The sequence below is a fragment of the Meleagris gallopavo genome, chromosome 8 (genome assembly GCF_000146605.3).
Source record: "Meleagris gallopavo isolate NT-WF06-2002-E0010 breed Aviagen turkey brand Nicholas breeding stock chromosome 8, Turkey_5.1, whole genome shotgun sequence".
In the NCBI taxonomy this organism is placed as follows: Eukaryota; Metazoa; Chordata; class Aves; order Galliformes; family Phasianidae; genus Meleagris; species Meleagris gallopavo.
Window position 1 is genome coordinate 28,653,394 of NC_015018.2, and position 27,381 is coordinate 28,680,774.

General features: G+C 39.5%; 3 protein-coding genes across 4 annotated transcripts in view; 1 reads left to right on the forward strand and 2 right to left on the reverse strand.

Annotated features, from left to right (window-relative positions):
• Window positions 1-6,728: 6,728 nt before the first annotated feature.
• On the reverse strand, window positions 6,729-20,952 carry DCLRE1A (DNA cross-link repair 1A). Of its 2 annotated transcripts, none has more exons than XM_010714808.3 (9): window positions 20,016-20,950; window positions 17,423-18,919; window positions 15,496-15,629; window positions 14,326-14,444; window positions 12,485-12,628; window positions 11,488-11,633; window positions 10,183-10,337; window positions 8,508-8,649; window positions 6,729-7,464 (listed from the first exon to the last, which is right to left on the reverse strand). In XM_010714808.3, the coding sequence occupies exons 1-9, from the start codon at window positions 20,431-20,433 to the stop codon at window positions 7,298-7,300; spliced, it is 2,922 nt and encodes a 973-aa protein (XP_010713110.1). In that variant the 5' UTR covers window positions 20,434-20,950; the 3' UTR covers window positions 6,729-7,297. The 2 variants fall into 2 exon arrangements, with proteins under 2 accessions (XP_010713110.1, XP_010713111.1); XM_010714809.3 differs by having other exon boundaries at window positions 7,279-7,464; window positions 8,497-8,649; window positions 20,016-20,952.
• Window positions 20,953-21,164: 212 nt separating this feature from the next.
• Window positions 21,165-26,453, forward strand: LOC104912044 (NHL repeat-containing protein 2-like). Its single transcript, XM_010714811.3, has 3 exons — window positions 21,165-21,565; window positions 23,437-23,589; window positions 26,327-26,453. Exons 1-3 carry the CDS (start codon window positions 21,403-21,405, stop codon window positions 26,344-26,346), a joined length of 336 nt encoding a protein of 111 aa, XP_010713113.1. The 5' UTR covers window positions 21,165-21,402; the 3' UTR covers window positions 26,347-26,453.
• Window positions 26,454-27,298: 845 nt separating this feature from the next.
• Window positions 27,299-27,381, reverse strand: part of LOC104912052 (nebulin-related-anchoring protein-like) — a 7,177-nt gene continuing 7,094 nt past the window's right edge. The window contains exon 8 of the mRNA XM_019617979.2: window positions 27,299-27,367. Within this exon, the coding sequence (XP_019473524.2) occupies window positions 27,299-27,367 (69 nt within the window). The remainder of the gene's footprint in view (window positions 27,368-27,381) is intronic.

Here is a 27,381-nt window from a genome sequence, read left to right on the forward strand (position 1 = left end):
AGCTGATGCTCCCACAGGGAGCTCAGTCCTGTTGTGTGCAGCTCATGTTGAGTTGCAGCAAGCAAACAGAAATCCTTTAGGTTGGACAACTTTGGCCATTACTTCATGCCCCATTAAGAGGTATGATAATATTTACAAGGATATTTCCTCCCTAGTGTTCCTTTGGTCATTAGAAGGAGAACACGAACTGAATCCTCAGCAGAAAGCCTTAACCACAGGCCCATCTACCTTCAGGTTTGAGAAGCTGACAACATAATCTGAATTGCACTGAGGGCTGTTTTGGTTTGTTTCTCAGGGACAGTCAGCCCTCCCCAGTATGTGCCCTTCCACAGGCAACCCCTTCCCTCCTGCAAGCTGGCCAGCAGGCTGCAAAGAACTTGGAGCATCTCAGGCCATTCCTAGAAATGCCACTGGAATTTCAAATGTTCTCTTTGGTGCCTTATCATTTTCTAATTTATTGCATCATTAAAAGAAAGAGAGGGCAGCCAAGGTTGATGTGAATCTTTCATTCAGCAAAAGCACCTAAAGAGAAATTGTATCTCTGTCTGACAGCAGTGAGGATGCTCAGCAGAAGTTTTCTTGACAGTGTCTCACCCTTCCCACTCTGAAATGACAGCAAGATCAGCTCTTCTTCAGGCACAAAGCCACTGTTGTACAGCAGGACTGCACTTACAGTGGCAAGAGCCTGGTCATGTTGGGTTTTTCATCCTGAGGTGTCCAAGTTCAAGTCTATGCCTGAGAGCTGGTTTCCTTTATAACCTGACAAGGGAGAGTAAAGAAATTCAGATGCGAGCAGGAGCACTAAGACATAGCTAGCAGTGGTGCTAACCTCATTGTTTAAAATGTTATGTCTGTTACTCTATTGTAAACATTGCTTCAGAGCCACAGGTTCCCAGAGCAGGGTTTTCTTCCCCAAAGAGCTCAGCATCTCTTCCACCAAGGCAAAACATCTGCATCAGTGCAGAGTTTATATCTGCAGGGTTCCTCAGACTCTCCTTTGTTTGATTCATTTCCAGACAAAATGGGGTTGAGAATACCCGCCTTTGTGTGTGCTCCAGCTAACCAAATCTACCTGAAAATCCAAAGCATCCACATGAGCACAAAGGATGCTGCTGTCTCTTCCTACTTAAAAAAAAAATATATAGAAAAAAAAAATGACCTTTCTCCACATAGCAGAAGTTCCTCTGAAAAGTGAAATCCCCAAACTTGCTCCAGAAGAGAAAAACAAATCAATCTAAGTCTCCGTCTCTTGTAATCCCTGAAGAAAACTGAAAAAGGAAACAAAATAAAGCTTGGAAGATTTAGAACATAGGCCTTGTGTGCTGGATTATGAGCAGCATGCCATGAAACAAACCCATTTGAAAAAGCCCCTCACACATTTGCATTTCTCAGACATGCCTCTTTCAACCTGGAAACATTGGTCTGGCAAACTGCAAGGATCTTGTACATTTGCCCAGGATTTCTGGGCTCTCTAAGTTCTCAAATCCATGCAGCACTCTGTGATGCACCCATCCCAGCATGCCTGTGCTGCTAAGGTGGTCTCTGCAGATTTATGTCCTTCCAAGCACTGCTCCAATATCACCAGCAGCAGCCATAAAGGTGGTACAACTTCTTCACCAAAGAGGACCTCCTGTTTTCAAGTTATTTCTCCTTAGTAGCCTCAGTTGATCAGTGGCACATTCCACACCAGGACACGTTTTGCCAAAATAACCCCATTTAAATGCTAAATGCCCTTGAACTTCCTCCTGCTCTCTGATTTACCTCTTTTCAGTTTTATTCCATATCCAAAGCCAGTGTCATTCTTCACAGATGTCAGCTTGCTTCCAAGCAAATGTTCTTGTGCTCCTTTTTCTAGGAACAAAGGTGAATGCTGGTAGAGTAACATTTCTGAGAAATCCCCAGCAATGGAAGGGTAGATGGGGAGCAAGCACAGATTGAGGAAGGAAAACTGAGTCATGAAGAGTTGCTATAAACAGTGAGATGGTAGGAAAAATGAATCAAAGACGGTAAAAGTCTCTCTCTCTGCTGTAAATACATTTGCTATATTTGGTGATTTGAAAATAATCAGCTCACGGTTATTCCCAAGCTTCAGATGGCAGTACCTGTTCTTCAAGCCCAGCTAAAGCACTGGAATAACTCAGAGTAAAACTGCATCCAGCCTCTCTGGTAGCATGACGTAACATTGCTAAATTCAACAGCTCCACGCTCCTGGCACCCAGAGTGTTTCCATCCATTTGTACTTGTCTTGCTCAAATCCTGGTGATCAGAAGAGCAAGCAGGGCGTGCAAGGAGATTTTGGCATTGCAGCAAGACAGGAGGATTATGGAACACAACGTACCCCTGCAGAACAGAGTCAGTAAGCAACTATCTTGTCCAGGGGCTACTGAGCAACAAGCTGTTTAGTGCTACTACAGACTCTTTAGTGCTACTTACATAGCTCCAGCACACACAGGGCTGCTCCTGCCCAGCCCAGCCCCCCTGCAGGGTGTAGATCTCAGCCAGCCCTGGACCACCTCAGTGCATCTTTGCTTTGTACCCATGGTCAGCAATCAGTATCTTCCCATGGTGTGCTTCTGCACCTCTGGTTAGTTGTGATCTTTGGTCTTCTCCTGGCACGGAACTGCTTGGTTGGCCTGTGGCAACGTATTGTAACTTCTAAGAAGGGTAAAGGAAATAACAGATTGAGGGATACCTGGGGGGCACGACCTTAGCCTTCGTCTCAGTGAGTGGCCATCCTGTCTGGCTGGCCCTTGTGAGCCTTCTCCTGATGCTCCTTCCTAAAGAACAGCCTGGGCTGCAGCCAAATCTGAGCAGACAGCAGCGTTTTCTGTCCCCAGTGGGCATCAGAACCAGGCTGCTTGTTAGAATAAACATCCTGGGAGCGAACTAGAAAGCACAAAAGCAGGAAACAAGAGCTGTAACATCTGTTGGCTTCCACTGAGAATACATTCATCATTCAGTTCCGTTGCTATGAAATCCCTGAAATTTCCCTGACTGATTTAGCATCACGTTTCATTGGCTGGTGCAGTGTGCAACTCTCCCAAATATTCATCCACTTTGGCAAGCCCCACCACTATTTATTTACTGCAGATGCACCCAAAGCCCTTCGCTGCTTTTCCTGGACTCTCTCCTCAGCCACTGAGCTCTGGATTGGGCTCTAGCCACACGCTAGCATCTCCAGTTGACACCAGTACTCCTCAAGAGATTAAAAGGGAGAGAGAGAGAGCAGCTGGTGTGTAAGGCCATGGGCTCTCACAGGGCCCCCACCCTAAGAGTACTGCCAAGGCCCTGCAGCATCAGTTCCTCCAGAGTACGGCAGCTCACAGCAGGTTCCTGCACTTATTGTCACAAGGCAGAAACCCAGGAACCCTGACACACTCTTGGAGACCTCTGTCCAGCCCCAGAGGCAGCAATAGCCCTCAGTGCACCCCCCCACAGCCCAAGGCCTTGTTTCCACCCCCAAGACATCAGCCCCAGCCATGCTGCAGGATGCCCTGAGGATCAGCCCCGCGGTCTGCTGGTGCTCTCCCTGTGGGAGGAATTACCTGTCCCAGGAGCGACCATGAAGGAGTCGTAGGAAAACTATGAGGGAAAGCAATGGTCTCCCAGGAGGGGGAAGCAGGAGCTCATCACCGGCTCTTCCCGCCAAACTCAGCCCCAGGGTCACCTTTGTTTACACGTGTGTCCTCACGTCACCTTCTCCTCATGTGCAATATTTGTATCTTTTTCCCCCTAAAACAGTGCATTTTCCTCTTCAATCCACGACAATCAATACAGCACACAGAAGGAAAGGTGAGTAAAGTTACTTTCAAACAGCAATTAGGAAAACTTAAACTGTTTTAAAAATCCTTATGTGAGCACTCGCTGGGAACTGGCACAAACAAGACGCTATCTGCTCTGAGATAGCGCAGCACATGTAAATGTGACCAAGTGGAAAAGCCTCTTCCCTGCCAAAGTATTTTTTGGAGATTCGATAATGAGGTGCCACCATACGACAGGAGGTGAAGGTTCAGATGAACAAGCAGGAACAAGAGGCATGTGGAGGGACACAGGGCTCTGCCTGCTAGGGCAGGCTCCAGGCTTCCAGCCTGCTAGCTCCAGGCTTCCAGCACCTCCACAAAGCAGTTCCACCCTAACAGCACCTAAGGGCTCTGTGTGAAGGAAAGGACAGGCTTGCTGTGTCTGTTTTCATTTATCACAATCAGTCTGAACCTTGCTACCTGACTCAGCACATTCAGCAAGTTGCTTTCCTTCTCTTCCCTCTCTCATCCCGTTGCCCTGTTCAAACAGAGTTGCTTTTAGCTCATTTATCTGCCTATTGGGGAGATATGTAATCAGAGCATGGATGGGAAATACAAAGCGATTCTTTAGAGTGGTTGGCTTTGAAAACCATTCTGGGCACTGATTGGGCATGTGTTACTGTTGCCCTTTTTGCTTTGCTTTGCTTTCTGCCTCAAGTCTGTCAGCAACAAACAAACTGGAAGTGCACCCAAGGTGCTCACAAACCCATTTTGCTTGAGTGAAATCTGTAATTTACTTTGACATGTGCCACTCATTGGATGTGGTGGTGAACACAGAACTTGATTCGCCCATCCATCACGCAGGATACCCAAGTGCAGTCTTACTGTAAAAAAAAAACACAGACCAAAAATCCTCATCTACTGACTTTAAACAACAGCATCTTCAGTTGGAGCCAACAATTTTAATCAAAGGAAAGGGGATTTCTTCCTCATGTTTTTACAATTCCAATGCTGCTGAAATGCTGCCATTAGGAAAAGCAGAGTCACTTCTTAAGATCTAATTAATTACGCCAACTTTGAAATGAGGTTTATTGTATCAGCGCCCCTCAGAGGACTCAACCAGCTGTGATCAGAGAGCCTTCCCTAAGGAACAATCTCAGAAAGGAAAGAGAAAATATCCTGCTATAAATCTTTCCACAGAATTCTTAATTAAATGGTTTTCCACATCTGCTTATATTCCCCTTGTGGCAATCTAAGAAATCTAATCCCATTATTAACCTTCTTCCTTTACAATACAGAGAAGAACAACAAAAAAAACAAAAACAAGCAAACAAACCAAAAAAAACACACCACACCAAACAACCAAAACCTTTCTTCCAAGTTGAGATTCTGATCTTTTTTTTATTCCATATGAAGGAGGCTAAACATATGATAGCATGGACAACTCCTAATAAGAAGATGGATAACAAATCTACCCACACAAAAATAGATGAAGGTAGGTAGAGGTGCAAATGCAATTGAGAAAGAGGGGATAAGAACAAGCAGGAGGCTGATGCATGAGTATCTACAGCAAAGCAGGCAACTGAAACCAGACCCCAGCACACACAGACAAAAAAGGAATTCAGCACAAATGCCATTCTTCTTCTGCTTTTGCTCTGTGAGTCTATCAGCATCTGTTCCAAATCAGGACAACATTAACTGTATCAGCCCAGCGATGCCAATGCCAGCATCTTCCAATACACGTCATTTTTGTGGTTAGATGCAGAAATTAAAGTTTGCTTTTGAAAGTAAACAAAACCCAACCTTTGCTCTGGATAGTAGCATCAAAACTGAGACCAGAAAGCAGAGCCCTGTGGGGGAAAACAGCTGTCTCATACCTACCAGCTGCAGTGAAAGCCACTTTACTTAGGTTCTGTTACTATCTGCATAAAGGCTAACTAACTGCACTGCAAGACCATAAAAGTGTCAGCATCTTCACAACCCACACACTTTACTCATTCTCTGTAGGGATATTCATTCTTGAAACTGCAGCTATAAAAGCAAGAGGACGTCAGAGACATGACTACAGTTTTAACATCAGCATGCCCCTCATACTTTGTGCAAAATTAGGTAGGAAAAAGAAACAGGAGCTGAAAATCATGAATAATTCCATAACAATTCAACTGTTAGAAGCACGTGCCTGCCAAACAGAATCCCCAGATTTGCCCTAACTTGTACAAGGCAGTAATTCAGGCTCAGCAAAAGCAAGCACTTCAACAGATAATTTTTAACACACCTACTCCAACAAGGAGTGGAATCCTAAGAATGAGTATGCCAAATCCAGGGCAGTGAACAGTTCTTGTGATAAAGAGAGCTTGCATAATACATGATGTAAAATAAAAACCTCAGATACTTTTAATTGCCTAGGTTAAACAGAACCATTTAACGATGTCGTATTTCAGTGAATGTACTGAAAGAATTGTGAATCATGGCAAGTTTTTATACTAACACTGACCATTAAATAAATGTTTTCCTGACAAAAAAGGCACTGAAGATTTCAGATTAGCTATACTAAGGAGTTGTAGGATGGCTTTTTGTGCATGATCAAACACTTTGGAATGATTTTTATTAATACACTTAAAATTACACCAGTGTGTCTGTGCGCAACCACAAACTTTCAGTACCATAAACACCAAGCAAATAAGGAAACAGCACCATTGAGGGAGAAAATGCAAAGTGAAACTTACCTTGGTGTTGCTGATTTACTTTTACTTTTTTCCAGAATTCAAGGGACAAAGTTGTACAAACAACCCTGCAAACACAAATGCGTTGCATCGCATGGAGAAGAAGCACTTGTGTTCTTTGGCTCTGTGTTGAGAATTTGCACTACAAGGGCACAGGCCTAACCTCACAAAAGCAAAATATATGGAATGTTCACTGGAAGTATAAAGAGGTTTCTCAATGAGAAACTATCATACTGAAATAAATGCACTTTTCAGAAAAAACTCACATGCTTCATGTAGGTTCTTTATTTTTAAAAAATCTTGACCATAATATAATTAACAATGTCTTCTATAAAATTCATTCTTGCAAGCGTGTACACTGCAGAAGCTACACCAATACTCTCGCATCGAGTAAACTTTGGAAACAAAGTTTTAATTAAAACTAATTCTGGCTTATGAAAAAATGAGCTCCTCTGAAGCTTGAGCTGGTAGCACATTGCATGAGCATAATGCTGTTTCATTTATTACAATAACTTATTTTCCAAAAAGATTAACCTGGGGGTGGCTTCTCCTCCAGCACTATACATCTGGGTATCTCCATAATCTGAGGGAAATTAAGAACAGGATAGAAAAGAATAAGATAAGAATAAACAGAAATAGGCATTTGCAAACAAGTGATAGGAAAATATATTAGTAGGTAAATCAGAAAACAAGGTACTCTCCCACCAGTCCAGTTTTCTCAGGAGAATGGCAGTGGTATCCTTCCCAAAGAGTTCCATGTAAAAAAGAGTCACAGTTTCACAGGAACTCCAAATTTCCCATTCAGCTTCTCTTCTTTGAAATACACATTTTTCCTTACTTATGTCCACTGCCCTCAATCATCCAGTCTCTAAAATGCTTTTCCATCAAGCTTCTGGCTCTCCAGTCACCAACATTTACAGTGGGGATAATTTTCTGTGGCTTCAACCACTGAACAAAACGTTTCATTTCCAGGTAACTGCTGTGTTCACTGTAAGGAATCCCTGAAATGAAACAAATCGGAGAGATCTGTTACTCTGCCTAGCTTCTTGCCAAAATACCTCTGTAAGCTTTCCAGTTCAGAAATTATTATTTTCTTTTAATTCAAACTGGAGATCTAAAGTTTACAGCTAAGTGAAAACAAAAATCCAGATTTTGTTTCTGGAAAGTTACTTTGCATTGTTACCAAATCAATTGCTAGTGCAAACTGAACAGTCTAACATTTGATTAAGTTAATGTTAAAACCTTAAAAGATTCAATTTCATCTATTGATAAGAACTGACAGGGAGAGGAAGACCCACAGTCTTCTCTCTCCAGCATGAGAGTGAGGAACAGAACAAAATCTTGGCTCAGGAACTGCACTGCCACCAGCATCAGTGGGGCCAAGAATTCATCCCTGGAGTTACTGCAAATATCATAGAATCATAGAATGGCCTGGGTTGAAAAGGACCACAATAATCATCTGGTTTCAACCCCCCTGCTATGTGCAGGGTCGCCAACCACCAGACCAAGCTGCCCAGAGCCACATCCAGCCTGGCCTTGACTGCCTCCAGGGATGGGGCATCTACAACCTCCTTGTGCATCCACAACCTGCCCCAGTGCGTCACCACCCTCTGAGTGAAAAGCTTCCTCTTAAGATCTAACAGGTAAACCTCCCGCCTCAGTTTAAAACTATTCCCCTTGTCCTATCACTATCCACCCTAGTAAACAGTCATTCCCCCTCCTGTTTGTATGCTCCCTTCAAATATTAGAAGGCCACAATGAGGTCTCCCCACAACCTTCTCTTCTCCAACCTAAACAAGCCCAGTATATCACATGAAAATCTTTATTTGCAAGAAGAGGACAGGAGCAAAAAGTACGAAAAGAAGTCTTCATTTACAGTGTTCTCATGTTTTTAACTACTTTCTCCTGGAGAGATCCATCTGTTCAGTTTCTCAGTGAGTTATCTGAGGAAGCACTGGTTACAATAAACAGTAGGAGTTCCCAGAACAAAAATACAAAGACCATTCACACAATTAAATGCAATGAATCTTTACCACACTTATACCATAAATGGTGATCTTTCCTCTTGTCTGCGGTTTGATATCCATCACAGAAAGGCATGAATCAGAGTAGGTCCACCCAGTAGGTTTGAAAGCCAGAACTTGATCAAAATTCTCAGAAAACTTATTCAAATGATCTTGCAACCCCTATTAAAAAAAATAGGGCATATGCTGAATGCCATTAAATTGCTCATTAGTTGAAAGACTGGAGATTTCATGATAGAGACATCAAATTAAATTTTGTTCTCATGCTTTTATAAGAGCTTTTTCTTTTAAATACCACCTGCCTACAAATCAATAATGATGAATATTTACATTTGCAGGGCACCTCCTACATCAGGATCTTAACTCTTTCATCTACATAAGCACATATTAATAGCTATGCATTACAAATCAGAACACATAAGGCATCATCACTTTTTTTTTTTTTTTTTAATCTTGCTCCCAAACAATTCGTTTCCTTCTCTCAGCTGGAGGTCAGCACTCTTGTAGCTGAGAGGTGATAAAAAAAAGGCAAAAGCCTGCTTCAGTGCAAAATCATCTGGTTAGCTTAAAGCACCACTGACATTTTGGCATCTGCTTGTGGCCAGAAGGGGGATGTGAGGGAGGAGAGATGGAGATTGAGAGGCTGTGACCAAACACCAATTGCTAACTTAACCTGGCAGACACTGGTAAGTTATTAAGTAGAGAAGTGGCACAGTAAGCCTGAAGCAAAAGCAGGAAAATTAATCCACATTTGTCAGCACTAAGTGAGCTCTGTTTTTCTCTTTTTTTCAGATTGCCTTTAAATCAGAGCCTGCTGCTTTGCCTTTCTGTATTTTGTGGACCATTTTAAAACGCCTCTTCATCCCAGAAATTAGTCACCTTTCTTAGCTAAGAAATTCCCACAAAAGTCTCAACACCAAAATTCTACTGGCTCAAATCTCAACTGAATGTGCTTTTATATTCATCTGCTGTGAAGTGTCTTAAACATAAACTGGTTTACTTGCTTTGGCTAAAAAAAATGCAAATAATGATCACATGGAAAAACTAAAGCATGTGTATGCAAAAAGCATCCTTCAATTCATTTGCTGCGTGTATTTGTTCATGCAGAAATTTTCACTGAGTTTTAAGTTATCCATATCCTCAAATATCCATATCCTTATTCTTCAGCAGGAGAAATAATGTTTTTGCAAATCCTTGGAAATTGAACTGAGAGGAACAGAAGAGAACCGTACCCCCTTTTTATGTCAAATACCAAATTGGAATTTAGCAATGTTCATGGGCTGAAGCACATCTTCATGCAGAGCTGCATGCAGAAAATCCTTCTAGTCTTTTCCTACATCATAAAGTAAAAGACAGGCTGAAAGCAGGAACTCAATGTCAAAACATTAATTGCTAATAAGGTAGACCCTGCAGTCATTAGAAATCCACTTCAAAAAGCCAGCACAGAGCAAGTCTTGGAACAAATCTCAGCTTATCCTGCACAAGCACTGCACTGAAGTGAAATTACGCTGTGTATCATGTTTGGAGATATTATTAATGTTTAATTGCATTTCATTTTCAATATAATGCTGTATGTCAGAAATTCACTAAGTAAATATGATCTGACAAGAAGGTAATAAGCACCAAACACTGATGGGAAGAGCCAACAGTCAAGATTAGCCAGAAGGTTAAGCTGAGTATGCTTCTAGAACTTACCTTAAAATTAATTTGCATCATGGGGAGAATGTGAAGCAAAGTGCCATCCCAGTTCATACTGATGAGGGAATTAATAGCTGCTGACTCCAAACACTGCAGTGTTTTATATTTGTCACGGGACATGCTTGCCTTGGAACCCAGAACTTCAGCAATTGCTTAAGGATTAATTGGGAAAAACAAATAAATCCAAACACAAACAAATAAAATAAATAGGACTGATTTTGTTACTTCTTTGGAGCCATTCCTAACTATTGCCCTGGATCAATTTTACTATCGGGAAAAAAATAAAAGATAATTTTAGAATGTGAAACTGTTTGAGAAGAGAAACCTGTGGTAGCTGTTTAAAAAAAGAAAAAAAAACCACACCAAAAACCAACTACTCCAGCTCCTATGTTTTAGTGTCAGAATTACATATCACAACTGGAAAGAAAAGGAGAAGAGAAGCACAGTGACAAGTTCAGTCTTATTGCTTTGGTAAAGTCTTACTGTAATCACTTCAAACAAGCTGGAAACATGCAGGGTTTTGGGACATACAAAGAAAACAAGCTAGAGCAACTAAATGTCAGTGGAAAAGTTTTGTACTGATGACTTCAAATATACCTAAAAGCATAAGGAGCGCAAACAGGACACAGCTGCCTGCTCTGGAGCATACTCTAAAGCAATCATTTTGATTTCTAATGTTGTACCTGAGTGAAGCATAGCATACAAGATTTTCATTAGGACAGAAAAGTTGCATTTTGGTTTGGGGAATGCTGTGTAAAAATTGATTTCTTTAAAACTGATAAATATGTGTATTTAGGAAAATACATTATATGAAGCCTGATGGAAAAACTGTTAGCAAAATAGAAGTTGAAGAATAATTACATCCCTCTGCTACTTTGATAAAGTGAGATTACTAAAACAAAAATACATCATTTACGTTTTAAAATGATCACTGGCACATCTGTCACCACAATCAATTAAACAGGTTCATTCATTTAGTACCCAAGTATTCCTTCTGCATACTTGGGAGGGGAGTGTGTGTGTGTGTGTATGTAAACATGGCAGAAAAATAGTTCTTCCCAAAAGTTTAAACTTACTGATTAGAAAGATAAAGAACTAACAGTAGCATCATTACATCTGGCCAACTAACACAATTTCTGACCTGAAGAAATAAACAATCCATTTGCATCCTTCAGGAAAAAGGTCATTTAACATGTATTTAGACATTTATTTAGTCCTATATTTAGACCTATTATGTTTTTTCTTTGTGTGTTTGTTTTTTGTGTTTTTTTTTTTTTTTTTATTTTTTTTTTTTTTACTTACCTAAAAAAACTTTTTCTTTTCCAATGGAATAGGTGCCACAGACAACCAGAGTGCGGGGGTTTAAAGTCACCATCTCAAAGGCTGTATTGACAGCAAACTGGATAACCTCTTGTTGAGAAGGAAAGGTATATTCAGGACTACAGTACCTAGGGCATGGAAACAAGATAGATCAGATGGTAGACATCTGAGTTTACTAAGGACCTCCAAACTGCATATCTGCAATTAGAGATGAAAAAGATGCTCTCCTGAAATATAGTTTCAGTTTGTTTGAAATCCAGTTATCAGAAACCACTGAGGTGCCAAGATAAAACTGAATAAAACTTATCCTATGCATGCCTTCTCCCTATGTCTGTTCAATTGCCTGACACTCAGTTCTGTAGTTTTTCCTCTATAAATACCAAGTACACTTTCAAGCTAGACATTTGTAGCACATTCTAATTACATCCTTATGTCTATTTTTTGTCATGCACACAATACCATAACATAAAGCATTATTCATTCACAGAAACATATGGAACAGAAATAAAGAACTGCAGCTGGACATTAGTCATCACAGAAAAACACTTACATACACAAGTCACAGAAAGGTCTAATGAAAACCTGGAAATCTGACTTATCCATTTGGCATTCTTTCAATCTTTCAATTCCCTCCCCCTGCTTTTTCATAACAGAGCTGAATACTCACAGAAACAACCAGAAAACTCTAGTTTTAAAGCTGAACAACTCACTGTGCAAATTTTAACCCCAAGAACTTCATAGCACTTACTAATAATAAAGCCAAAAGCATCTTTTCCAATATCCACTTTTCTTCTCTCACGTTAACAGCACAGCAGATGAACAGGATAGATGTATACGAGCTTTGGGTTTTACATAACACTAAAGAGAACTAATGAGTATTAAAACAGTAAAGTTATTTACACTTACACGTATTTGGTTCACAAAGTAATATTAAACTGCAACTAAAGGTCATACTGAAAAAAAAGTTAACTCAACTTACGTGGTATCAAGGTAAAGGGTGTGGATTTTTTGACCAATCAAAGCAGGGTAACGTTCCATAGAAGGATCTGCCCTGAAGTCTCCTGTGTGCAGAATAGCAGTTCCACCAGGCAGGTAAAAAAGGATCATTGTTGCACCTGGACAACTGGAAAGAAAATAGAGAAAACACCCACATATAAATAATCTTCTATAGAGATGTGATGCTTTGAGACAAGTAACACGCTGCTCTCCAGTAGCAAGAAAGTGTGCACAACAGCACTGTAAATCACACCTACTGGGCTGCCTAATGTAGCTAGAAATTCCTAGTTTATAAAGGAATTTTAAAGCTATCCATAAGGCCATACAGAAGATAGACTTGAATTCTCAACTGAGAGAAGAAAAAAAACACATCAACAGTAAAATAATCAAGCTTTAACTTTCTTCTGGGTTGCTCTTTTTTCATTGGGTAAACAAAGATGCTGCCTCAGTTGCAATCTCTGAGGTTCTATTAAGCTTGGAGTTAACAAGGAAACAGCATATTACAAAAGAAGCAGCATTCTGATCTCTAAGGAACACTGCATTATTGCAGATGTATCTTCATTGCTCTGGGACTTAATGAAGCATTTGCTTTTAAACTTTATTTGCAGGTTTTAAATATCATCCAGCATCCAGAATTCACTGCTTGTAAGTACAATTCTTGGCCACAATGAATCCACTGCACCTTCTGCAGCTCCTCACCAAAGCTGTCTGAAGGGCAAGTGCTCAGACAGGAAAATCAGAGTGAGACTATTTTGGACATGAGTCATATGGAAAGGGTAAATGAAACCTCAGAAAAGGATAAAACTGGCATGAATCAGAGCTAAAATGAGAAAACTGGTATAAACTCTCCAAAAAGTTAAACTTTGTACTTCAGGTTTATATCCTTTCAAACTGAAACAGGGGCTCAGGGAGGCAAACAGGAAAAATGAAGTGTCCAAATTACATAAGAAACAAGGCTTCCTTCATTCCCAGAAAGGGTTCTCAAAGGACTTCATGGAATCTTATCTCTCCAACTATAAACAAATTCTAAGATAAGTAATATTCAAACCAGCTGTGACAGTGCTGCATTTCAATATATACTTTAGGGAAAGGACTTTTTTTCAAGCACATAGCCAAATAAGGTACCAAGAGACAGAACAGCAAGAGCACAGGGCTGGAAGTCAGGAGCTACTGAACCTAAAATCCAGCATAACAACACACTGGCAGTGCAATCACACTGGGTAAGAATCTCACCCTTTTATCACTGAATCCACTACAAGTTATCTGTGGTGTTTGTGGGTTTTTGTTTTGTTTTGTTTCTGAATGGTTGGGTTTCATCTCTCTCAGGAACCAAAATTCCATATTTTTCTTCAGCTGAAGATTTCACTATCTTGAGTTGTAGCTACAGAAACCTAACAGATCTGATCATCAGTTCTAGGATGTTTCCAACCAGGCACAAAAAACTGAATTACCCAGACCCTAGAAAACCATCCAAACTCTCAAGTGTAAACACTAGGGAGATATGTGTGGATAACACTAAAATGCCTATTACAAGCAAACAAAATAAAACTAAAGTTCATTACAAAAAAGCCTAAGATTCATTTAAAAAAAATAGCCCACCTATTCCAAAAGCTAACATAAGCAGTAAGTTTAGACTTCTACACTCCCACGTCACTAATGAAATGAAAATCTATGTTAACAAGTCAAGTCAGGGTACTGAAGAATTTCTTCCCTTCTTTTTTCAGATCCATGGAAACCCAAAAATTATGAAAAAAATGGGTCTGTTTAGCCAATTATCTTTAATATTCTACACAAACACTTCGTAACAAATGCAATAATACATACTGATTGGCATCAAGTAACAACACTTTGATCCCATTCACTATACATTCTGTGTCCATTGGCAGCACATTGATGTACTGCTCTTTGACTTGAAGTTTGCTCTTCACCAGATTGCCAGTTATCTGTAACAAGAAAAGGAACAAAATCTTTAAAAAGACTTTATTTGTTTTAGAAACAAAGGCTCTCAAAGCCAAACTGTCTGGCTTAGAGAAAAACTCTGAGAATGTGAAGAGGCCAACAAGAAGCAACAATATGATGAGTATTTGCTACTGACTGCCTGGACAAGAAGACAAGTTGTCAGTGCTTACTTTAAATAACTATAGAAGTTTCCAGGTCACTGGCCCTGACTGTCATTGTAGAGTACTGTAGTCAACCCAGCAACTGCTGGAAAGACAACATGAGAGGCATCCATTTCAGGGGACTTCCAGAGTACCTCAGAGAAAATTTTTGATGCAGACTATGGATGGGCTTATTAGGGAAGGTGCCCTACCATGCTAAGAGTAGAGAAAACCTGGTTGGACATAACACAGCCAGTGGCAGTCTTTGCCACTCGGATATCTGAAGCACAGGACATGCAGGACCAGGCTAAAAACAACTGCATTTACTTAACCTTGAGAAGAGGTGCTTACAGGGAACTTAATTTCAAATTTTCCTCCCTTGATGAGGTTAATGGAGATTATGGAGCCATATTATTCTCCGTGACACATGCAAAGAAAAAAAGAAGCTGCAGTCATGAGTTGTAAAATGAGATATTTCAATTGCATGTAAAGAAAAAAAATCAGAGTGGCTTAAGCACTGCAACAAGTTGCATGGAGCCACAGCAGAACCTGTCCTCTTCTATTTTCAAAATTTGACCAACAAAGGCTCTGAACAATCTGATTTAACTTTGAAGTTAGCCCTGTACTGAGCAGAAAATTGAGCTATATGATCTCTAGAAATCCATTTAAACCTAAATTAATTCCTGGTAACTAAACAAGTAAGTTTCATTAATCTTCTTTAACAGACAGACTAGGTTAAGATTTCTTCCCAGATTCCCCTATACATATTATCCACTGTTCTGAATTGCCCCATTAATGGAATCTCTGGTCCTGTATTAACTTTCATCACGATTATAGTTGTATATGGATTTGATATATGAATTTGATAACATCTAGTTACCTTGAAAAGCCTTACCTTATTACAGTATAGTGGAAATACAAAGTTTTTTGTCAAACCACAATAGTGATCAGAGTGAAAATGAGTGAGGAAATAGGCTGTGCAGCCTTCTATTTCTCCATACTGGAAAGCATCAACTGTAAAGCCAGTTCCTAAAGCAAAAAGGCAAGAGAAACCAGTCAGTAATCACAGATAGCTCAGAACAAGTTTCTAATGAGATTTCTCTTATAATCTTATTTTTTTATTTCTTTCTTCCAAATTAAAAATGGAATATAGTTCCACCATACAGTGTCAGGGACCATTTAATGATGGATTCAGTTTGCAAACGGGTCAACAGTCACACACAAAAAAATAATAATAAAAAGGTTTTTTCACATTAAAACAAAGTTTTAGCAATGCATCCACATGCAGATACGTTCACAGGTCTCCCATCTATTCGCTGCTCAGCTGCCATCCTACACAGATGGCAGCTGGTTAAGCAAATCTGTATTTAACTGGCATTTTTGCAAGTTCATGTTTAAAACCTTAGCACAAAATAAAATAGATAACAACAGCTTACCACAATTTCTTTTGTGATCAACCTGCAAAATCTCAATTACTCTATGTTTAATGCTATTGTATTGTTACTAAGTAAGTGACCTGGGATCTTCAAATGTCTGCTGAGATAAAACTTGAATGATTTGCTATTCCACGTTTTTAGTGAGGTGTTTGTACAAAGATACTGGATAAAGACAGCAGCACGGAAGACAGCCCTCCTCCCTGCACATTTAAGGTTTTTAATGCAGACATAATGACAAATGCTCCTTTTACATCGGATCATACTTTTGAAAAACCACCAAATGCTGCAATAATCCAATTCATTTGGTGACAATCAAATACTTTTCATTTTATGTTGTTGAGATCTCCCAGCTTTTCCAGAAGAACTACAAATAGCTCTGCTAGAGCTAGAAATAGCTAGTATTTGTAATTCCATTAAAAAAAAAACATAGTTGTCTGCTAATAAAAAATAAAATAAAACAAAAAATCCTCAAGAGGGGATCAACACACAGCATTATCAGCACAGAAAACATACTTCAGGTAAAATAATTAAAACAAAAAACACTACAGATTATAGCAAAACAACTTTAAATTTCTGTTGCAGGCATAGAACTCTGCTCTTCAAATTTATTATATACTGGAAATACTCTCAGTTCATGGAACCCATGGTAGTGGTGTAACCTCATGAAGACTTATAGGTCAATCTTCAAGAAGCAGCCTGGCTCTTATAATCACCAATATATTTCTATTTGGCTTCCTCCAATATTTATGTAAAATTAAACCCTTTGGTGGTAAACAGAATTGTGAAGCTTTTAAAGTTGCTGGTATATCATCCCACATTTAGCATAATTGCTTGAGAAGACTGAGAAATTCCTGTTTCCTGAGTTACATTCTTCTGCTTCATTTTCATGTCTTTGCTTATAAAGTTGTAGCATTTAAGAACTTCAAATACAAAATTAGTTTTCTTTGTTCTTAATTAGCATAAAATAAGTGTAATTGACCAACCTATTTTCAGGAGCAAAAGATACAATGTAAAAGATTAAATACAGGAATTAAAAGTGAACATTAACAAAGGAAATATTCAAAAACACTTTAGAAAGTAAATCAGCTCGTGTTTCTTATTCTGTCAAAAATCAGCAGAAGTCTGTCCTAGTAACTGTTTTCCTGAGGCAAACATTTCACTGTGCTTTATGAAGAGGCCTCTGTGGGCTGCTGTTCCATGGTCAGATTCTCCTGAAGATCTGCACCCAGACATGATTTTACTGACTCTGATGGAAGAAGTCATTAAAGACTGCAGTTTAAATTAATATGGAGAGTGAAGAATAACAAAGCCTAAAATTAGAGGAAAAAATGCAGTACACAAGCACAAATTAGTTAACCACTACACAAAGCAGAACTTATCTCTCACCTGGTATTTTCTTGTAGAAAGGGCACTGTTTTTTCCTTGCTCCTTCATCTGTAGTGGATGATTCTCTAAATCTTTTTCTCCACTTTCGTTGGCCACCAGAAGTTACATTTGCAAAGCCTCCATCTTTATTTGAACTTTCTTTAACTGCTTCTAGATCCTCCACAGATCCTTCAGCCTTTCTTTTTTGCTGTCTGGGCCTCTTTCCACTGGGAGCTGCTGAACTCAGTATCTGCTTTCCCTCACTCAAACACGCCTCTCCTTTGCTTTCCTCTTTTACTTTAGGTTTTAACCCAAAGAAAACACCAATGTCCATTTGTTTGAGTTCTTTGGCAGGACTGGATTTGGCATTCATCCTTGCTAAGGAACGAGATGAGACCGTTTTAGAGATGGGGCTGGGAAAGCACACACCAGTTGAACCAAGGTTTTCTTCTTTCTTCACCACTGGCTGCAAACTCTCTTGGCAAGCTCCTTTTTCAATTGCATCAGCAGTCATTTTATCTGTATTAGTTAAAATAACGCTTGGGTCTCTCAAAACCTTATTTTTTTGAGACAGAGGAGATCCAGCAACTTCTGTAAGCAGCTCTGGTTGCATACGAGTAAGACCTGAATACACAGAATCCAAAGCACAAGCACCCCTCTCTTGTGACACTTTATTACCTGTGTTAATTGCAGGGGAAATCAATCCTGGCTGTTGAAACTCCTCATTGCAATTAAGAGGAAAAGAGGATTCTGCTGATAGCATCACTTGCTGATTATCTACACATGGTGAATTACAGCATTTGCTGTCCACATAACTCTGAGAAGCACTTTTCCCACTGTGATACAAACAGCTTGATGTATTTATTTCCTCACACTGTTGCTTTTTAAATTTAAAAACTTCAGCATCAGATTCATCACCTTCAAAATTGTGGACTTCGAGTAGTTTATTCTGTGATGTTTTTACTTCCATCTCTTCCTCAACTTCACCTTCACTTTCCTCAAAAGTACTCAGTGGAGAATACGAAATTTCCCAGTCACTGAAATCAGCTTTTGACTGTAGTAGGCTTGGCTGACTTGTATCTTTTTGACTACAAAGATCTTCACCTGGAACACTTTCTTGTGAAGATGTAAAGTCATAAAATTCAAATTTACAGCTGTTATCTGTGGTTTGTGTGAGCTGAAACACCTGTTGAGGCTTTTGAACATCTGCAAAAGAGGAAGTACTTTCACTGGTTATATTTAGAGACTTCCTTTGTGCAGAATCCTGTATCTTTGATGTATAATCATTATCTGGGACATTTTTTAAGTTCTTAGATGTTTTCTCAGTCTGTGAGACTTCTACATGACTTGGAAAACAGCTGGACTTTGCAGTAGTAGAACATGCCATCTTCCTCTCCAAAGTGTTTTCTGTAGAGTTCACAAGATATTCTCCTGCCCTGCTTGCTGCAAGTAGAAAATGGCTATAGCGCTTGTAGTGGGATGGAATGGTAGATGTGCACAGTAAACCATCAGGACACTCTATGGAAAAACAGTTCAGCCAAAAAGTAACATTAATATCTTTGTAAATGTAGTTTGCATAATTACTACATCAAATAAAAATCTCATATGGCATACAATTTTAAAGCTTTTCTTATAAATGTTGTTATTGGACGACAGAAGGCACAAGTACAAAGTAATTGTCAGGCTGCCACATCTCCTGCCCCAAGCTGGCGCAAAATGAAAGGTTTTAGGTTTTCCAGCACTGAGTCTGCATTAATTCACCTTTCTAGCAAGATGAATATGTTACCCTGTTTCAGTACTGTACTTAGTAATGTGCTACATGTCTTCTGGTTTAGAATTGTCTCATGTACAAGCAAGGCTCGGATCAAAAGTGCCCTAAAAGGTACAATGTGTTTCAAAACAAACCAAATCTAGGTTCTGAATCTACTTGAAATTCCATTTCAAATTGTTTGCTAGGTGACATTTTAAAAAGTAGTCAGCTACCTGCTTATGTGTAAAAAGTACTCAGGATTCAGATGCCAACAAAAGATCTGTGGCTGTTCCCTGAACAGTTTTTGCTGACAGTTTGCTAACCTAACTTTTGAGAACTTTAAGACAGATGCAAATCAATTAGGATTTTTTTTTCCATTAATTATACGAGGAGGAGATGGAAATGAAGTGTAGCACATCTTAAGGTAATACCACCATCAAAATCAGGATTAAAGGCTCAATTTTAACTGTACTTCAACAAAAGTAAAACAGATATAAAGAGGGATTGTTACTACAAAACAGCAATATGCATATAGGATAGTGAAATTTATTTCTAAGGAAAAAGAAATTCTGAGTCAAAAGCTGCAAACCCTGAAATGAAGGATATTTCCCATTCTTTTACAATGGTAAATATGTACCCTCCATTTCTTCCTTAAGCCAATGGAAGTGGAACTTGTTAAACAATCATGAATCTTTATTAATGCTCCACATTGTTTGAGATTTTCATATCAGATTTCCACGTTCTTCACAAAGAACTGAAAATTCTATATGAGAACGTTTGAACTACATATGAAAACCAGAGCTTACAGCAGCGTTATCTGTTTAACATATTTTGCTGAAGACTTCTTTCTTACCCTACTCCTACCTTTTTCAACAGATCCTGGAGTATCCAAACATTCAGCAACATGCCAGCGAGGTGTCTGCACCACCAGCACGGAGAAGGGCATCTGACAGCTTGGGCAGTATCCATCACAAACCAGCCTTGTGCTTGGTGAGCCCTGTTCTGTCAGGCTGCTCAGGCTTTCCTGAGTGTGCACACTGCTGTCATCTTTACCCGGATCCAGGTCCTCGCTCGGCCTCAATCTCTGCTCGCTTTTCTGAGGAGTACTATTTTTATCCACAGATTTCTTTTTGTTTCCATTTCCCTTTCTTTTCGGCCTGCATTTGCCTTTGGTTACTGTCTGCATGGACACAGAGGTACTGTTTGAGTTACTCTGTGACTTTTGCTTCCTAATCGATTTGTATTCCCAAATGTCCTCTTCCAATAAAGCATCTTCAGACATGGCAACATACGAAATATTGTCCTTGCACTTGAGCAGCAGTTCACAAATCTAACTTTCCTACCGTTGATACGTTTTGTCTTCCAGCAGTGAACGGGAGATGGAAGAAAAGCAACCGAACCCCATTCTACAAAAGCATCACTGTGCCCCAAACCAAGCAGCAGTCCCTGATGGGACAGGAGCATGGTGGATCCTATCCTGAAAATAATTTAACAAGCGCCTCTTTGAGTATCTGCAACAGCTGTTAAACAAGAGCAGAATCTGTCAGATACAGAAGGAATGGCTGACAGAGCCATTTTCTTCAGCCCTCCTCTCAAACCCCAGCCCGGCCTGGGGTGCTGCTCTCCCCGCACCCTTGACCGCCCCCGAGAAGGATTTAAAAGAAAAAGTGACTTCAGCTCCGAGATCGCTACCACGAGCCGCCACACAGCGAAGACCGAGGTGAGCCCAGCGCTCCGCTCCCGCCACCGAGCAGCCGCCTCGCTTCAGGCGCGCGCCGCCGGCTGGCCCTCACAGCCCCGTCGGCGTCCGCAGTTTCGTCACCTCCTCTGTCATTTCATCTCGCCCCGCTCCGAAAATTAAAAACAAAACAACCTCGATCTTTGGTCCCGATACATCCCAGTTGTGACGTATTTTACGCTTAAGAATAATTTAAAAAGAGAAAAGCGTAATAAGCGGGGAAAAAAAAATAAGGTGATGCTGCTGAATCTGCTGGACAGGAATCACCGCTTGGGGTTTAGAGCACAGTTTCCCTCACGAATGTGCTTCTGCGAATTGCAATAGTCGGGTCAAAAATGAGAAATGAATTTAAAAGCCCCTCCCTTTAGGAAAGACGAATCTCTGTGTGTTTGTGTTTAGCGTTTTCATTGCTTGTTTTGCTTTGTTTTGATTACAGCTTTTCTATGCCGGGCCGAATGTGCGGCGGCGAAGCGGCAGGCCAGTAAACAGCGGCGGGCTCGGCCGGGAGGCGCCATGGCGGCGGAGGGCCTGGCGGGGCTCCTGCCCGCACAGACGCAGCTGGAGTACGCGCTGCTCGATGCGGACACCCCTCAGGAGAAGGAGAACCTGGTCTACCAGTACCTGAAGAAGATGGACAGCCGGGAGCGGGACCTGACAGTGCCCGAGCTCGGCGGAGGTGGGTGGAGGGACCCGGATGCGCCGCGGAACCACTGCCCCGTCGGCTGGTGTAGAAAAAGCTGGTTTTGCTGGGCAGCGGGCTCGTGAAGGCACGGGAGCGAAGGAGAAAAGAACCTCTTTACCTGTATCCCGCTTGCTACCTCTTGTAAAAACGCCTTCTTTCAAGCCTCGTTCTTAAGCTTCCGACAGCTTTGTTAACTCTTCTTTTTTAAATAGAGGCTTTCGGATTTTTGCAGGAAGCTTTCTTCTGGTTCCTTTGGTTTTGCTGCAGATCTTGCCCTACCACTTCAGGCCTTTCTGAGCTCTCTCACCCCCTGACCAATTTGTGCTTGCTGATTTTCACGTTCCTGATAAAGTGTTTCGTGCTGGAGGTGCCATCCTGGTTCAGTGGTGTTCTCTTTTCCCCTTCCCATATTCCTGTGACTCTTGTGCAAAGCATTCATCTTGCAATTCCTGCTCTGGCTGCTCACAGCCTTAGCGATGTTTGCTGGGGCTGTGAGAAATGAGGGGTTGCAAGACAGAGACCCAAACAGATAAAATACAGGATTAACATTATACACACAGCATAGGAGTGAATTCTGATTTCTAACCGCTGTGAATGCTTTTTCTGTCTGGATTTGGCCTCCTGAATTGAATCTTCACTATCATTAGTATTGTTTTGCTTTCTGTATTCTGTCAAAGCTTCTGTTCTTTTCTAGAGATGAGATTAAATAAGTAGCCAACACTTTTTAATTCCAGTATGCTTTAAGGGAAGATATTTTAATTCTAGTGAAAAGGGAAGTGATGCCACTAAAGCAGCCTGGTCTTCTTTCAAGAAGCAAAATGTAAAGCATCACTCTTGTACTGTAGAAATGCATGAACTGAAATTAATTACTGTCTCCAGTTCTGAATGTGCTTACATTCGTGTTGTATATACGAATATACATCAATATATACTGTGTCTGTGTATAGAGAGAGGCCAAACTTCCTCATAGTGAAGCAGAAGACAAATCTGCTGACTCGGGTAGCAATAACTTCTGGAGCACTGAGCTCATAGTTTGCTGAAATTGATGGGGTGAAGGTTCAGATTATTCTGAGTACATTTGTGCACTTCAAAAAAATAGTCCTTTAAGAGTTGAGTTTGACTTCACAATGTATCTGTTTCCCCTTTTTCTTTTCCCCCCAAAATGTTGAGTGGCAGTTACCTAAGACATTCATATCTCAATACCAGGATCAGGGTAGCATCAGTCACCAGTGAGAAAGCATTGCCTTCATGTTTCATTCAGATCAAGTAATAAGAATGAATGTCCAAGTATACTTCCACCTCTATCTGAAAGGGTTATAGTTCTGTCACCTGGGAAGTAATATTTCATAACTGTCATTTTAGATTGTTTAAAACGAAGGTCAAAACTAAAAAGGCAAAAATATTGAAGTCACCTCTGAAAATGGTTCTTCACAAAAATGTTGTAAAAATGAAGAGTTTGAGTTTTTATTCTGCTTGCATTTATGAGTTTTTAAATTAAGTAGTTATTAACACCTATGATGTTGTTAGGTGTTGAGTAATACAGATTCTTTTAAAATATATGGAAATTGTTCTTCAGCTTGCATCTTCTGGCAATTAAAGGGTACCCATTTAACTATATAGGTTGTACTTTCAATGTTACATTAAATTCCATAAAAAATTCATTTAGTAATTTTGAATATTTGTGTAATATGAGGATGAGTTTGATAAACGTAAGACTTCTGTTTTGCTTTTCTACTTGGTAGAAAGAGATGGGGTTGTTTACCTTAAGTGAAATGTACTAGAAATGTTGTGCTAGCATACCACTTAGGTACAAGTGTCTTCCTTTCCCTGCCCTTCCTCTAACTGGCTATCTGTTCTCTGTGCAGATCTACAGTGGTTAAACACTGAAGGTCCCATTTCTCTTCACAAAGACCTTTGTGGAAAAGTTGTGGTGTTGGATTTCTTCACTTACTGCTGCATCAATTGCTTGCACCTGCTGCCTGATCTCCATGAATTGGAGAACCAGTACTCTGATAAAGGTAAAAGAGCTTTGGCTTGCACAGAATAGAATTTCCTGGCAGCTTTGCAGGTGGAGTAGCTGAGTCACTTCAGTTACTAAACAGCTGGCAGCATTTCAGGGATGCCTAAAAATGTCTCCTAATCTTTTAAGTATCCTGACAAAGGTTACTGGCTATACTCTCGTCACATTTTTAGGTGGGGTTAAATATGGTGTTTCTTTAACTATACAGGCACAAAAGACAATATGTGTCTAAAGCATGAATCTGATATTTTCATAGGACTGTTTGCAAAATACACGGATGTAAGTTACGGGCACAAAGTTGCTGTATGCACATTTGCCTTACAAATCAACTCTGAGCAGGACATGGTTTAGTCTTTTTTTTTTCTAATTTAAATAAAAAAATACGTAAACTTGTCCCCCCCACCCCCCATCATTTATTTTCAATTAGTAGCCATCTACCCTGAGAGAGGGGATTAAGCTCCTAAAGATTTAATCTGAAATAAAGCCCACCTCTCTCTGAACAAATGAAAATTCAGGGTAATTACTATTTAAAATTCAGTCTCTTGTCATTCTGATGACTTGTCAGAGAGGAGGTGTTCTTACACAGAAAGGCGTCAGCTACTAAATTAACTTGTGTATTTTAGCAGTACTAATTAGATGAACAGTGTTACTTTCATTCAATAAAATATTTTAAGGACTGACACAGTAAACATTAAGGTTTACATTTTTGATTCTACAGTAACATTTCTGATCCGATTTTCATTTTGTCAGCATTTATTTTCATGTTCCCTGTTTTTGTTAGAATAACAGATGACAGTGTCATTGAAATTAAAAGTTCACTAAGTTAGTTCATTCATATATTGTAGGTTTAAACAGTGCTTTACAAAAGATCGAAATAGGATAATTTACCTGCTTTGAAAAACTTAACTGTTTGCTTTGGAGAAGTCTAGGAAATGGTATAATATTTTAGCTATGAGGAACTTCATTAAAGTAACATCTTCATAGCTTTTTTTTTTTGTGAAGGAGGCAGTTTTAAGTGGAAAGCAATGAGGAAATTATAAAGAGATTGTTCTGAATGTCAGCCATGCTGGAAAGGTCTGCTCCGAGACTTCAGAAGATGGCACTGATCATTGAATTGATAACATCTTTAAACAACACACATTTTAAAATGTAGTGCTGTTGTACTAATATAGCAGCCATCCCTGATTAAAAAAATAAACTAAGCTGTTAAATCTGTTGGTAACAAAAAGTGTTATTTTAACAACCTTGTACAAAGTACTTTGCTGATAGATATAACAAATGCTTTTTAGATTTGAGATATACAGGAACTGGAGTTTGGAAAAATTTGCTTGGGATGGAAGTGAAAAGAGTAAGTAGAAGGAAATGAGAGCAAGTGTGTAGGAGATAAAAGTTACCAGTCAGTAAGAGATGAGAGGAAAAGCCAGCTTGAGAAACTTGAGAAAAGTAAAGGCTGGAAGAATAAGACTGAAGTAGAAAGGATGATGGGCATACCAAAAATATCTTAAAAATACTAAGATAAGAACTTTTTTAGCATTCATCCAGATGCCAGAGTTTCATTCTATTTTAATCTGCTGCCTTCTTTAGTTAATGGAAGTCTGTTGTCCTTTCAGGATATGGGGGACAGATTCACTTCCACTTGGGTTGGTTTCCCCATCTCTCACCTCATAATTACAAAAAACACCTACAGCATTTACATACACATTTCATTTACGTATTTATCAGAAGAGTCCTGGTTCAGCAACAATGTTATTCAGAGGGAAAAACAAATATTTTACTCACAGGTTATTTCATAGTGCATTTGGGTCTTTAATCTGGTGTTAGAAATAGCTAAAGGAGTGTTTCTCCATATTTCTGCATAACTGAGAACAGAGAACAAACCTTAATATTGCTATAGTTTGCATCAGCATCTTTTTGTGCTTAATTTTTCATGTTCTAATTATTTTTGTCCACATGGTTTAAACCCTGTCTTGCTGGAAGAATGTAGAAACTTCATCGATGCAATCATTAGCTAAGACATCTAAACAAGAATCTGGAAGTTTCAGGATGATCCTAAGCCATTAAATATATCTTTGCACACATGCACACAGTTCTATTGTCTGGAACTTGAGATTTGTCTCAAAGTAAAGACTGCTTTCCATAGGATTAAGTGTCACTTAGCATCTTTATCTGATCTATTCTTGTTGCTATCTTCAGTGGAGCTATTTCTGTTTTTCAAGTGGCATTCAGAAAGTTATTTTAAACCCCAGTGCATATCCAGTTCATGTTATCAGCAGTCCAGAAATTACTTCTATAAGAGGGAGTACTTTCTAATATTCAGAAATAGCTTGGCATAACTCCAGTGTTATGCTCTGCTATAATCCTTCAGATAGTGTTTTAAATGGTGTGCATTTTCTTGTATCAGTGTAGCATCTGTTTCCACAGAAGTTTTCTTCATGAGGGAGTATTATAATGTCTATGCTGTACAGTATCAAATAAATTATCCTTCCAGCCTTAATGATATTTTTGATGGACAGATACAAGCACTGCTACTGATATTATATTGAAAGTGTTTAAATTGCTCTTCAGAGTTCATCAGTTTATGATACTAGAATTTGAGTTGTCTCACACTGCTACATGCCATGCCTATTGGATTGGCAACAACAGTACTGTTTCTTTGGTATTCTTGATTCTCTATCCATGAGAATTGTTTTATGCATCTCACGTGCAGAGCTTCACTCTTCCTTGTTTTCTTCCAGAAATGTTGCCACTCCACTAGTTGCTGTTCTTCCCTATTAATACTGTTTTACAGCTGAGGAGAAGAGCTAAAATAGAAAAATAAGTCTCTTTCTTTGTAAACAAATAAAAAGCAAGTCAAAGATTAAATTGGTTTCTTTGTTTGTTTGTTTTTTAAAAGAAGGAAACAAACTCCTCTGAGCTCAATAATCCAACTGTTCAAGTCATGAAATAATAGCCTCTTACACTTCTGACACAAAATAATTTACTTGAAATAAAAATTAAATATGAGTTGTGCTGCCAAAACAATAACAGCTCTGGCAGTCCTCCATTTTTAGAGATCATTCATCAAGTGCTAGCAATGCAGTGTGCATTGCTGCAGAAAATTTCTTTCCTGGAGCAGGTGTCAGACAACCATAATGTACAACAGGATGCTTATTCTCCTTTTGTAGAAGGGGATTATTTATGCTCTGGCTTTTGTACACTATAATATTTTTACTGCATTATTTGCAGTAACATAGTTGTTCAGTAATCCATATTGTATATTGGTTTAATCTTTAAAGCCTCAAAAAAAAAAACCCACAGAAAACCCCACCCAAACAACCAGCCAAAACCAAACAGTAATGCAGGCATTAGAAGCAAGGTATGGTAGAATCCTTTATGTCAGGAACGCTCTCCTAAGGTAGAATTTGGATTTCTGCATTGTAGAATAGAGCAAGATGAACACATTCCACAACAAGTGTTTATAGAGGCTGAGAAGAAAACATTGTTAGGTTTAGAGAGATTGGGTTGGTGGCACAGATAGAAGTATGTTGCAAAGCTTTAAGGAAATGTAATGGCTTAATATCTGTTGAGTTGTTGAGATCTTTAAGAGCATAACAAGAAAGAGGTTTGACATCTTTGCAAAAAGTATATTTAAAAAAAGAAGTATCCACTGATCAACACAGGGAGATTTGCAGGTGTCTCAGCAAGAGCAGCCTAAAAGGAAGGAGCTGCTACCCTGAATTCAAACCAACTGGATTGTTGATAACTGTTCTGGCAGTAGGCCTTGAAGATTTCAAGTCCTATTGGGAAAAAA